Raw genomic sequence first — 14,135 nt, 5'->3', positions numbered from 1 at the left:
GTGAGGCATTTATTTGATGAGGCGGTTTTGTGTGTGTGTGTGTGTGTGTGTGTGTGTGTGTTTTTTTTACCAGCTGCTCAGGTGGGTTTATTCAGGGATTTGCTTGTGTTTTTAGTTGGGAGCCTGTTTTTACGCGGTTCTCAAGCTAACAGTCACGCTTAGACGCTCGCTCAGCAATCTGCCTCTAATTCCTTACATCAGGTCAAGGCAGATGAGTCGGAGCCCATGGGCCACATTGACATAGGATTAGCATGTTCATACGGCACCACTGCACATAAAAACACTGTTTCAAGTTGTTAATCATTAATTAAACTGTAATATCTTCCAGGGTTTTTCCTTCTTGCAGACAGCTTGCAATCTAGGCAGACAGTTGAGACTGAGACTCCTAATGATTTTACCTGTACTCTTATAATGAAGAATCTAGTTTGTATGCTTGTTTGCTGTGCTTATTGTTTTTATGTACTCTATCCTCTGAGCTCTTAAGAAAATCAGTTGGTGATTCTCAAATATATAACCTTTTCCAAACGCATTTGAGGCTTGTTGAGGTTGAATCTATCACGGACACAGACTTCACTTCCCCGGCCAACATATCGGTGTTTTAGTCACATAGTTTAAGACTTAATGGTTGCGAACTTCCCCGAGGAACAGAGTTTAGGCTAAATGCAAGATATTTGGAATACCAGTGGCTCCTTACAAAAACGCTTGTGTACTTACATTCACGCACAAAGAAAATGAAGAATACTTTTGCTATAATATTAAACAATTATTGAAATATACTCAGTGATTTGTATTATATTAAAGAAATGTTCTGTTTGGTATCTTGGAGAAGCAGTTACGTTTCTGTGATAGTCAAATTTAGTACAATTTCGTACCGACTGAAAACTATGTTAACTGAATGTGTGAATGTGGGTTATAGTCTCTAGACTAACTCACTGCTTTTCATGTTTCCTTCGACACTGTGAAAAACGACCATACTCCTGATACTGCATCTCTGACTTATTTAAAAAAAAAAAAAAACACGATCCTGACTGTGATGCATCACTGTCACTTTCACATGACCTTACAAAAACCGAATGACCCAAACCCCCCCCCCCCCCCCCCCCTGTCCTTTCGGGAAACACAGGTACAAAGGGCAACTAGGTGGAAAGAAACATCGGCCCAGTTTTGCTTATCGAATCGATACGATAAAGAATGACTGACATGGATCGATAGCTATAATAATGCTGATATATCGTGCATCCCTAAAGACTCCCTTTTTTTAAAATCAGAAAACCAGCAATTATCCTTATAATGACTTGTAGTAATAAATAAAATACTAATTTGGCAGGAATTTCAAGTGCCTTTGGCACAGAATGCATTTTTTGGCAGTCTTGGGTAATCTGAATAGAATAAGCTAAAATTAGTGTGAGAGATGGCTGGCAAAGCTTTTGTTTAATAAACTGCGACTGTGTTTTTTTGCAATCGTAAATCTTTTCAAATTAGGTTGTCGAGTAAACCAGGGAAAAATGTAAGAGCCTTTCTCAGCCAGGTGGCTGGCAGTGCACAGCAACAGGTGTGGGGGGGGGCATGCTAGGTTAATATATGACAGCCTGGCATTATAGCAGTGTCTCTGGCATCTCATCAAGGGGACTTTAAATCCGTATGAGTTTTGAATGTGATAAAGCCACAACAAAGCCTCACTAAGAGCAAACTAGTGGCAAGTTTTTGGAGCCACATTTTATTTATTTATTTATTTATTTATTTATTTATTTATTTATTTGTGTGTCCTGTCTGGTAGTGTAGCATTAAGAATTGTTGTCTTAATGCCAAGGAGAGCCCAACAGATTTTACCTTCACACGTGGAGCATTACTGCTTTCACCATAGTGCTCCACTTGGTTTATATATTCAACAAGCTTTATTAGATTTTATGCTGGTACTATTTCATGTTAAATGGACACTGAAATGGGAAGATAGAAGAGGAAAAAATGGAGAGAAACAGATGAGACAAAATGCTAAAAGGGAGAAAAGGTGAAAGAAAAAGAGGAGAGGTAAGGGAGAGAGCAATATAACATTCTCTGAGTCTGCTTCTACACCTAAGAAGAGAGATATAAAAAGAACGGCAAAAACAAACTGATAAAGTATTACAGGTCCAAACAACCAACCCCTTGATACCATCACTGAAGAATATACAGTATGATTTAATATGAAATGTATAAAGTGACAGCTAAAGATAATAACAGGGGTTTTCTGTATAGAAGTGAATCTGTAAGCATCTGTAGGTGTTTGCGAGAGTGCACTTATGTATGTAAGGTTTATCCATGAGAAAAATGCTCAATAGTGGATGTGAGGAGCCAAAGATGAGGCCCACAGAGCATCGAGGCAGACACCGGGGGAACCAGAACCCCAGATGCCCGAAGAGACCCCCAGAGCAAAGGTTCCCAAGAGGGACCAACACAGGGAAAGCTGCCTCCCCCATCCAAGGGAAGAGCCACGTTTTAACAAACATCCAATATTGTTGTTACAGTTGGTTCATTACTGTTTTCAAGCCTCGATAGAAGGGACGAGAGTTTTTGTGTTATGATTTCTTTTTGATCGTAAATTTCCCTTCAGTTCTCAACGTTGTGTCAAATGGTAGTCTAGCTCGGCGGGCTCGTGGCTGCAGCCGATAACAAACAGTTGAATTGTGGGGATTAACGCGATTATATTTGATCAGTGAACAACAGCTGAGCCTCGAACCGAGGCCCCCGTCTCACAGCAAACTGCTGACTGCCCAGATTCTCGCCTGCAACCACTGTCCCCAACAAAGGCTTTTTACTGGATGTAACGGCATTAAAGAGACCAAGAAAGAAACTTGTGGCTGTTGACAGAGTTTTAATGGAGGCTGAGCTTCAATATCACATCTACGCTCTGATTGGGCAGGGATATGAAGGGAGGGGGGGAGAGATGGGTGGTCCTTGAGCTTTTTCCTGCAGTGTAGAAGCTGGCCCGCTGCCACCCAGAGTCGTGCACGCGTGTGTGCGAGGGGGAGAGAGGGAGGGAGATGGAGCGTGGAGCGAATGTGTCAGGATCTGTGTGTCGGCGTGCGGACAGTTTGACCGGGGGGTTTGGTGAAGCGCGGAGAGGAGGAAGTCTGCAAGAGCGGGGATTGCTGGGAAGTGAGGAACCAGAGAGAAGAAACCAGCATTAGTTTTTTGTTGTTGGATGAGGCGGTGAAGAGCCATGTTCTGTCTGAAAGGTAAGAGTTAGTTCATTACGTTGAAGAGTTTGCTTGGTACAATCCGGACTGGTGAGGCTTAAGAAAAGTTAAACTCCCACATTACTGTCCATCCTTGTCCCATGTCCTTCCTTACGCTTTTCTCTTTAATAAGGGGAAAAACCCCTCCTTCTATCTGATTCCTGTTTGAACCACATTAATAAACTTTATTCCTGTCCTCTCCCTTTTGAAAAATATTTCTCTCAGTCATCCGTCTTCAGCCTACCCGCCGCTGGGCGTCATTTGAATCAAATTTTGGAGCGTGGTTGAGGAGCTACTGCTCATTTTTTGTCTTTCATGTGTGAGCTGGTTGACCACAGGAACAGCTGGTGAAGCAGCAGCTGCTGCAGAGTAAAACCATGTGTTGCTCATTACTATATGGGATTAGAGGGGGGGAAAAAAACTATTCTTCTTTTTACTGTTAGCCTCAAATTCTTTCTTTCTTATCTAAAAATCTAAATCATTTGCTAACGTTTTTTTTTTAAATATCATAGTTTCAAGGTGTCACGGTGTTTGCACAAAAACATAAAAGTGTATAACTGTATTTCTGTAATATTTAAAACAGAAAAGGAGTAATCCCCAAGTTGATAAAATAACATTATTACTTTAAGAGCTAATAATTGGTGCTCAAGTTAAGAAGGGCTGATATTAGGTCAGTAATTAGTCAGGCTATCAGCTCAGGTAGCCAGCCTGCAGTCAGCTGCTTAACAGAGATGCCTCTCCTTCTCAAATAGAGTTTAAAAGCAGTGTCTTGATAAAAGTGTGTCTGCAAGATCTCAAAAAGTCTTAAATAAGCCTGGTTTTCCAACATAAGCCCGTAAATTACCTTTTATTTAGGGATTACATTTGTTCATGCTTTACTTCTTTCTTTTAAAGAAATGCTTTAGCGACATTCATTTGTCCCTTGTCTTGAGGAATTAAGGTATTAACTCCTGTTAGATGGACTTTAGTTGGCAACTCTGCCTCCTAGTCAAACTCTGAAAAAAATCTCCCCTAGAACCGGCCAAATGTAGTTCCTTTAGGGAAATAATGTCAGAAAGACTCTTGATTAACAGCGAGCTCCTCCATCTTGCAAAAAGTCCGTATTTGTCAACTATAGGTTTAAAAAATTAATGACTGCAGTGGCTGTATAACATTAGCTCTAACTTTCTTAAATTCGTTTTAAGGGAAGATGTCAAGTTAAATTTGCTTTGCACCAGTCACATCAACTTTAAAAGTTAATTAGACTTAGACTTAGACAACTTCATTTGTCATTTTGTATGCACAAAGTACGTACAGATAGAAATTTTGTTTGCGAAATTTCACACGGGTATTAAGAAGTCTTGAATTTAACTCATTAAAACTCTTTTAGCCGTGACACAGTTTTTCTGTTTCACACAACTGTGAGTATTTCCCAACAGCTCGAGTTGCTCTTTCTTGTAAGTGAGCTAATTGTGTATTAGACGTCTTTCAGTCTGCTGACCTGCAGTGCACAGCAGCAGGTGGAGGAGTGGTGGCACTGTGATTTATGTGGTTAAAAGTGCGAGCAAACAGTAACATGTCAGCGGTTCTGAGAACCTTGTGTTCAAACCCTGACACCAAAAATCTGACAAATAGACAACTTTTCTTGTCGTTCTTTTTTTTTTTTTTTTTTACCAGCACAATAACTCTTAAATACTTCATAAATATTGCCGTTAGGGTCAGTGTGCTTTTAAACCACATTCAGTCTCTTTATGTAGGAACATAATGTTTGTTTTTAATCTAACTTTGGAATCGCCACAAAGATATGATAATGAGACCTTCAAGGAAAGCTTAAAACTAAACATAGTGTTGCAAAAACACTGATGCTCCATCCAGAAACTATTTACCTTCCACATGTTATCATTTAATTGTGCCATTTTTTCTGGTATTACTGTTCAATATCTTTTCCTTCTTGGGTTCCCTAAACTCTTAAAATGCACAAAATAATACTGGATCATATGTTTACTGGGAGAAATCTGGTTTTAATTGATGAGTTTTTCGCTCTGCTGTTTTTGCTGTTTAGTAAATTCTTCCTCTGAAACCATTTTCTAGGTTGTTTGTAGATTTATAGCTGAGGAAATGAGGTAATATAAACTGTACACATCATTTATATCTTTCAGTGTCCCAGTTTTTCGTCTGTGTGCACTAAATCAGGCTGTCAAACACAGTCCACAGATTGTGACTCTTAAAAAATGGACAGAAACAGATGTTGCATCAACTCTGCCAGAAGTTTAATTTTTTTTTTTTTTTTAACTAAAGCAGTGTTGAGCAGCTCATGAACATTTTCAACGTTCCCTTGGTTAATATCGTCTGAAACACATCCAGTTTGGGTTTTTAGCTTCAAAAACACTTTAGCATACTGACCCAAATACTCTACATCATGTTAAATTCTGGGATCCAACCACTAGATTACACGGTTTGCCAGCTGCTGAATGATCGCTCGTGTTATTTCAACAAGCTCCCTTCAGCAGACGTGACACTTCTCTGTCCGTGTTCCTGCACTCCCAGCTGTGGTCAGAGTGAATTCCCAGCTGTTTTCACCACCAAAACCAAAAACCTTCGTATTAGAGCATAAGCCCTGTGCGAGGGGAGACTTGGTTCAGCTCTCCGTACGTTACATAAGTTATTTCAGGGCTTGTAGCCCCTGCGGAGAACATGAGCACTGGATGGGGATGTGAGTAGCGGATTAGTCGGAGATGAAGACGTCGATGCCACTTGGATGAAGAGGTTTCCTGTTTGTGACGGGGGAAAGAAATTCTCCGTCTTCGTTAATGTTGCGAATTTAAGACAAAATTTGAGCAAAAATTCACCTGACGACCCCCGCCGCGAGTTTACTTCAGGCCATCTTGGGCTCTTTCCAGTCCGCAAGAACATATTTTTGGCCGAGCTGAATGTGGTCAAGCGTGTGATAACATAGAGGCATGCAGTGTTTTTGTTGGGGGAATGTTGTCGAACTGTGATGTTGCACTAAAGTACCCTGAAGCATCTGTCGAGCTCCTCTCCTGAGCAACAGATTAATCTGAGACTTGCCCTTAAAAATATTTACCTAAAGCAATTAATAGAAAGTTTAGAGAATTATCTTTTAAATCACTTTTTTGGTCAAAATAATCCTAATGTATTTGGTTATAGTGCTAAACTTGTGCCGCTCAGCTGCTTTTGTATGTATTCAAGCAATTTTAGTAGTGTATTCATTTTTTATTTATACTTCTAAATTAAAGCATTTCTGACAGCTTTTTTCATACATTTCCTCATTTTCTTGACTAAATAATAGTTTGATTTGGTCAACAGGAGATTATTGAGTTATGGCACACAAGATTCAGTTTAAACTTAATGGAGATTGAGCTTAAAAACACCACCAGCTGTTAGGCACAGTGGTGGCGGCATCATGTTGTGTGGCTTCAACCATCAACAGGTAGGTGGTTTAATTGTTGACACAGCTGACTGCTCCAACAGGACAATAATCTAAAAAAAACCATTCCAAACTGGTTCTGGAGGGGGAAAATTAGGCTAATATTTAGCTTTAGAGACTCCTTTCCCAAAGCCTGGAGCTAAACCCAGTGGAAAACTTGTGAATTATGCATAAAGGTCAGATCCGTGTCAGGATACCAATCAATTTTAAATTAACTCCCAGATCAGGCAGCCTGAAGCTTGTTGATGGCTACCAAAAAGTGCATGGTCAAGGTGCAACTTCCAAAGAGATATTTGACCAGCTGTTTGTGGAAGTGTATGCATATGTTTGAGCCTGTATGTATAACTTTGATCCTGCATGCAGCAGAGAAAATCAACAATACAATACATTCAAATTATTGCAGTTTCCAGTTATTTGATGATCCATCTGCAGGATGGTAGGTTGGTTTCAATGGATGTTTTAAGAGGAAGTCTATGACGTAAACAAGTCAAAGCCCAAAAGAAGGATTTTGTTCTTGATCTGTAAACAATAGAGGCTGAAGTTCCTGTAGGCTGTTAACGGGATCTGCAGCAACTCCAGTGAACCTATTGTCTTCTGAAAAGACTCGCCAAAACAATAGTTTTTTTTTTTTTTGTAGAAACTTTAGAGGTTTAGGAAAGGCTTGGAGTCGGTAACGAAGTCTGAAACGGCGATTGAAAGGTGAACAGCGTTTCCCCTAAGAAGCAACTGTGTGAACATGAGGTGTAGACTGACAAAGGGGGAAAGTTTTTGTTGTGGGCGGACTCTGGGAAGACAATGGTTGACTCCCTGCGGACGAGTGGAAAACTTCCCCGGACTGAGGGCTAACTCAGCATGCAGGTGCTCCTCTCGGTCCATTCAGAGACACGTGTCCATGGAAACCATTGTCCGTCTCCAAAAGCTTTCCGCTCCCCCCCCCCGTCCCCTTCCAAACACACATACACACGCAGAATATCTGTGCAGATGTGTGTGTGCACACACAAAAATGTAAAATCATGTTTATACACAAACGCTCTTGTCCCAACCTAAAAAGAGCGTAGTATTCTTGAAGAAGACCCACACAGTTATTCACAACCACTAATGCGACCATTTACAGGAAGTTGATGGGAATCTGAGCACACAGACCCAACAATGTTACATCCAATACGTAGGTTTGTGCTTTAATGAGCCTGACTTGTACACAGATGTTTTTTTTTTTGTTTTTTTTCTGAGGGAACTGGTAGCATCTATGCAGCTGGATTGAGGACATCGGCGCTCCTAAGTGCAGCTCAGGCCACAGTCAGGATGTTTTGGCTTGCCCTGCGGACTACGTGTTAGCGCTCTTTGTTTTTTTTTTTTAGGCCTGCGTGTGCCGAGGCATTCCGGGGTTGGTCAGTTCTGATTTGTGTGTGAGAGCGCCACGTTTTTAGGGGTTTTGTTAATCGGCTTGTGTGTTGGCTGCCTCGCCATGCTGTGGAAATGATAACTGTCGGTAATGGCTGTTTTAGCCCCTGGCTATCCGTGGAGGCTTTGGCACAGTGACAGTCGCTCAGCGCCTCTTCCTTTTTTCTGTAGGCTTATGCTCTACAGTATGAAAAAAAACGGGCAATCACAGTCAATCAATGCCTCCCTGAACCCCATAGATGTTTTAAAATGAAATTGACAAAATTGCTCCAGTTTATTAAAAATTAAACCAGTTGGAGAACGATCTAAGGCTTTTGGAAATCTGTTTGACTCAGAGGAAGGTATGTTTTCTGGCATTTATCTGGAGTTTTACAAGTTAAGACCATTCCATTAGAATAAAGTAGTTTTTAAGACATTAACTTTTTTTTTTTAGCTTTAACATAAAACAATTAATACAGGACAAGGATAATTTCATTGTGCGGCATCAGACACAAACATTTACGCATGTTCACTGTGATCTTTGTGCTGGTTGGCAGGCGACACGCTGTGTAAAGAGGAGTCTGAGGATGCTACTAACAGCAACATGATCGCTTATAGTCTCTCAAAACGCGGGAATCCAAGGGGACGCACAGCCTAACATGACAAAATACCTTTGTGGATACACCTGATGTCATTTTTGTGTGGGTGGGACCTGATACTGGCAGTTACTGAAAGAGCACTCTTTGTGTTTGAATGTTGACCCTTGCCTTAATTAATAGCAGAGCCACTTCGCTATAATCCCTTGAGCCTTCCTGTTATCAGCTGAAAGTCCTGCTCTCCTTCACAGCCTGAGTGAACAACAGAAATGTCTAAACATGTTGCAAAAAATAGTTTCCTTCTAAACAGCTTCTTATATCACTGCTTCCTCTAATTAGATTTTTTTTTTTTTTAACCCTTACTGATACTGAAAGTATCTGACGTTGAGTCAGAAGCAACTTCCACACCTAAGAGCGGTATGATGCATTCACTGATGCGAAAAAGATAGGATTTTTTGAATTGCAGAGCAGAGCACCAGAAGATTTTTAAATACGTTTGCATGTTATCCTCCATAAAAATAGCTGTATGGTAATAAAACTGACTACTTGATCATCACAAGCCAAATTCAGTTTTAGAAATAAAAACCAAAATGCCTGAGAAGAAGATAATCATCGGTAGCTTACACCTTCTTTCTTTAACTTGTGTCTATCCACAAGAATGTAGTTAATATGACATATTTAGGTCTTCAGGGGATAATTCAAGGCATTGATTTGAATAATCTAGCATTATTGGGAGGTAGTACCTTGTTTCCTTTAATTTCCAGAGTAATGAAGGTAGCATTTATACTCCTTCCCTTGCAGTTTGTGAATCCCTTATATTTCTTGATCAGGTCACTCTGGAGTACCCCATAAATAAGACTTAACGCAACCAGGATCTGTGAAAGACACCACTAGGGGGCAACATATTCCTATTAAATTGTTTTTAGCCGCTTTTTTCCTTCCATTTGCTCTGTTTTTAATGATAGAATTTTATGTCTAACCTCAATCTAGATGTCCAGATGTGCTTGTGTTTCAATTAGCACAAGGTTTGTTTTGGCCACGGCGACTCTCAACCTGTTTGTTAATCTGTCAGTGTTTATTGACCTGCCACTTATCTGGTGTCTGCTGTGCTTACACCTGTTAGTGTTACACTATCAGGGTTTATACTCAACCCATCTGCTCTCCTCATTCTGTGCTCCTCTGCAGCTTCCTAGGGGAAACGTGCAGAAGTACATTAGTGGGTTTAAACTTCAGAGATGTGTTACATGGAGGCAAATCCGTTGATATCTGTCCCCAACGTACGTGTCTGTCAAGAGTTGGCTTTGTTTGTTCCTGAAGGTCGGCACATTCGTGTGGAGGAATCGACGCACTTCATTACCAGCAGCCTGGTGTCCATCTGTGTTTTATGTCTGTCACAATCAGAAGCTGGTGGAAGGGGTCTGGCGGCTGGATAATCTGGTTTTACAGATTAGAAAAGCAGCAGCGAGGAGCAGAGGGAAGAAGGGAGGAGGAGCTGAGAGGAGAGGCCATGTGGACTCCGCTGGACAATGCTGGCGCTTTCTCAAATAGGAGGAGGAGAAAGAAGGGCGCTTTTGGATGCTACTTTGAGCAAGTTAGCTTTTTTTCCCCCCTTAAAGAGACTCGTGTTTTTTTTTTTTTCATAACTACTTTCTTGTGCTTTGTTGACCTGCGGATCGTTTTCTGCATAAAATGTGGAGAGGCTTTTAGGTACGAATTACATTTTGGATGGAAAGAAACATGTTTTAACCGCAGGTATTTTAAAATAAGACATTTTTACTGGTCTTTAACTTTTGCTTTTGCCGTTTTTGGAGCATTGCAGAAACTTTCTGTGGTTACATTTGTGGGTCACCACCCTTGTTTTAGCAAGATGCTTGGACTCAGCCATCCTGCTGACAACCACGACTTGTTTTTCGACAACTTTCTGCTGCAATAGTTCAGCAAAAATATTTCTTTTGGTGGTTGATCCCTGTAATCGAACACCGAGTATAACCCTCCTCTCTTTGTCAGGCAAATCAATTCAAGTCAATAGCATCCCCTGAGAGGAGGAAAGCAAAGACAAAAAACGGTAGGAGGCGACCGGGGTGGGGGGGATAGAGTCCCGTGTGGGTTTCAAAAATCCCTCTAGACCTCCATCCTGTCTTCCCAGAAATGAAGGGGGGAGGCCTGCAGCGTGTTTGAGAGTACAGGGGGGAGGTCTCAACCGCATCACCTCCAGCAGAGGGTCCTGAGAAGGAGGCTGGTACAAGAGGAAGGCGTAGTTAGGGGGGGGCTTAGGTCCCTGATAGAGAAGGGGAGGGCAGGTGGCAGGGCTTTAGGTCTCGGTCAGGGATGATCACTTACGTGCACTGCCTCTCATCGGAGCCAGTGGTCAGTTGCTGGGACAGAGCCTGCTATGAGGTCCCCCCGGGTGAGAGGCCAACTCTGTGCTCTTTCAAGCCCGGCAGCAAGATGGGAAACAGCCTCCAGGCCCAGGCCTGCCCCAGCCCCAGGCCCCCCAAAGCCGAGGGCTGCCTGCGCAAGCGTCTCCTCTCCGTGTCGAAGGTGCACCAGAAGCAGGACTCGCTCTGGACACCCAAACCCCTGCTCGGACCTGTGGTCAAAGGCTCACCGGGGAAAACCACTACAACCTGCCTGGAGGGAAAAGGTACACAATTAAGAGAAGATTACTTTTGCTGTATGCAAATCTTGCCTTATGTCATTAGAAAACTGTCTACATCTTAAGAGTAAACAACGTAGTAGCCGTTCCTTCTAACTCCTAGTCTTTTAAGAGACTGATCATGCATTTATCAGGTAAATGAGCTCCTGCTTCAGATTTCTCTAAAGTCCCCAAAGTGTTAGAGCAGAAATGGTTACACAGCATTTGTCAGAGCAACGGTCACAACACATGGAGGAGAAGCCGCCCCAAGCTGGGCTTTGTCGCTTCCTATTAGCTGATTTCCATCCTGCTGTAACTGAGTGATCTGTGCCGTCTGTCGTTGAGGGTAAATCTGCACGTCTGTATGATTCGCTGGATACCCTATGTGGGATGGTTGTGGATTGGGGCTTTATGTCCCCAGGCCCTCTTGGTAGTGATCGGGATCCTGCAGGTAAAATCCCAATGACCCTGATGAGAGGTTGGCATAAATACTGTTTCTAATGCACTGAGTTGCATGAAGTAACCTGGGACGGCACACATTACATCAGCAACCTTACTCAGTCAGGCTGGTTTTCCTGTCAGTGGAAATGTGCTCCAGTTTTTATTCCTGCCTCAGTTTCTGTACTCTAGATTGCCTTGTAAATGTATTTATATCCCTTGAACTTTTTCATATTGTGCACAGCCACGGACCTCGGTCCATTTTATTGGGGTCGTATGAGACAAACCAACACTAAGCAGCACATAATTGTTTAAATTGTCGAGTCAAAAACACTCGAAGGCCAAAAAAATAATTAAATAAATTACTTAACTACACAATTGTTGTTGAATGTTTTTGTTTTTACCTGCTCTACAAAATATAATTTTAAATAAATAAAAAAAATTAGACTCTTTATTTAGCCAATTTTAATTAATAAATTCCAATCAGATTTTAATTCACCAAAGTCTCCATTTGAATAAAAGTCATTGGATTGATGTGATCCTATTTACTGTGAAATTAAAGAGCATGTTAAATGTGTAGTTATTAAAAGCTCTGTGTTGTGCCTAACATTTAATTGTAAGATTTTAACTTGTCCGCCCTAATTACAAGTAAAAGGTTTTCATCAGCGTCAGCCAAATCTTTTTTCTAATGCAGTCTAGGGGACACACAAAATCAGCACAGGGGCCGCAAAATGGGCCTTTCTCCAAAACGTCTGTATCATGGGAAACTATTCATACATCGCCTTGAAGACACCCTCCCCATGGTGCATCACAGTGGTGGTAGCATCATGCTGTGGGATACTTTTATTTAGCAGAGACAGGGAAGCTGATCAGAGGAGATGGGAAGATAAACGGACATAAAATCAGGGCATTCCTGTAAGAAAGTTTTTTTTTTTTTGAAAGGCTGCTTGAAATTTTTTTTCCTGAGCAGAGGTTCGCCTCCTCGCAGGACAGCAACTCTAAACATACAGTGACTGCATGAATGTAATGTTTTAGTTTAAAGCATGTTCTGGTAGCACTTTGAATCGTCTTGTTACTGAAGAGTGCTATAGAAATAAACCTGCCTTGCCTTGCCTTGGTAATGGATTTGCCCAGCCCAGGCAAAGACCAGATCCAAATCCAATTGAGAATATGTGGCTAGACGCTAATTCTCCCCATCCATTCTGATTCAGGTTGAGCTGATTGGTTAAACTTTTAGTCACTAGATTTGGAGTCAACTACATTTTGCAAATATATCATCGTTGCCCTGTACTACCTGGACTGCAAAAATGTTGCCTAATTATTTAAGTACCCTTCTGTCAGGCCCTCTGTAGCTATAACATGCTTGGAGATTTGTTTAATGCAGCATAAAAACGTTTTAGAGGGTAAAGAGGTAGTAGTAAAGGGGTAAAGTCACTAAGGAAACTACAAGTAAAAAATTTTAATGCCAAAAAAATCTACTTTCTTAATAAACCCTCATTGTTGAGATGGAAGTAATGAATTTTATTTCCTAGTCACTGGATATACTACTTATTACTGGGGTTCTGTATTTGGTTTAAATCCAAAGCAGAAAGATATCAAGATGTTTTAATTATTATTTTTGTGATTTTTATCAATATCTCGTTCCAAATGTTTTCCCAGTGTGGTGCATCTCTACTATAGATGTGCAAAGCTGTTAGATAGTACATACACCAAAAGACTTTAAGCTGTAATTGCAGCAACCCGGGGACTGGATACATATGCCACACTTTTCAGATTTTTATTTCTCTTCCACTTCACAATCAGGTGCTGCTTTGTGTTGGTCCGTCACATAAGCTCCTGATTAAATGTAAACTTGTGGTTGTGATGTGGCAAGACGAGAAAGTTCTCCATCCGTCCAGGTATCCATAACCTGCATGGATGTGTGTCACTTGGGACACATGGTCGCTCCTCTGGGTGTCCCCCCACTGGGAACAGAACATAATGGCAAACAGCTGGAGGTGACGGGCCAGTCACCCAGGGAAGTGCATGAGAGAGCTGACAGTATGAGGGTGATGGAGGTGACCCACTTTCACCTCTGCCACTACATAAAGGAGCCATTAGAGAGACGGGGTAGAGTGGAATAATACGCCTTGGACTAACGTCCAGTGCAGACGTCCTTTGTACTCTGTGCCATACAATTACACCAAGTTACCGTCGCAGGACAACAGTAACTTGGTGTTTTGTGTATTTTTACTGATTTAAAATAAAAACATCAAGGCCTGGCTATGCAAGGACACTGATAACGATAAGTCATTCGGTTCTTTTAGACTCTTTAGCCGGTCAATGAGTCTGTCCCTCTGTAGTGGCTATAGAACGGAGGAACCAGGGTTTGAATCCCGGTAGCGTCAGGAAGACTCTGTCAAGTCTGTGTACAAGTTGTAGTGACTACCACAGTGACTACTACA

General features: G+C 41.5%; 1 protein-coding gene across 6 annotated transcripts in view; it reads left to right on the top strand.

Annotated features, from left to right (window-relative positions):
* Positions 1-14,135, top strand: part of nhsl1b (NHS-like 1b) — a 131,097-nt gene that overhangs the window by 64,652 nt on the left and 52,310 nt on the right. Inside the window, exon 1 of one of the 6 annotated variants that reach the window (XM_036147417.1) lies at positions 3,022-3,215. The exons of 4 other annotated variants lie outside the window; for them this stretch is intronic. In XM_036147417.1, the coding sequence (XP_036003310.1) occupies positions 3,200-3,215 (16 nt within the window). In that variant the 5' untranslated portion in view covers positions 3,022-3,199. Of the gene's footprint in view, positions 1-3,021; positions 3,216-10,067; positions 11,263-14,135 lie in introns of those variants that run through there. One more of the 6 variants, XM_036147411.1, reaches the window with a different exon arrangement.

Source organism: Fundulus heteroclitus, chromosome 15 (genome assembly GCF_011125445.2).
Source record: "Fundulus heteroclitus isolate FHET01 chromosome 15, MU-UCD_Fhet_4.1, whole genome shotgun sequence".
Taxonomy (NCBI): domain Eukaryota; kingdom Metazoa; phylum Chordata; class Actinopteri; order Cyprinodontiformes; family Fundulidae; genus Fundulus; species Fundulus heteroclitus.
This window is presented reverse-complemented; position numbering and strand designations above follow the sequence as displayed.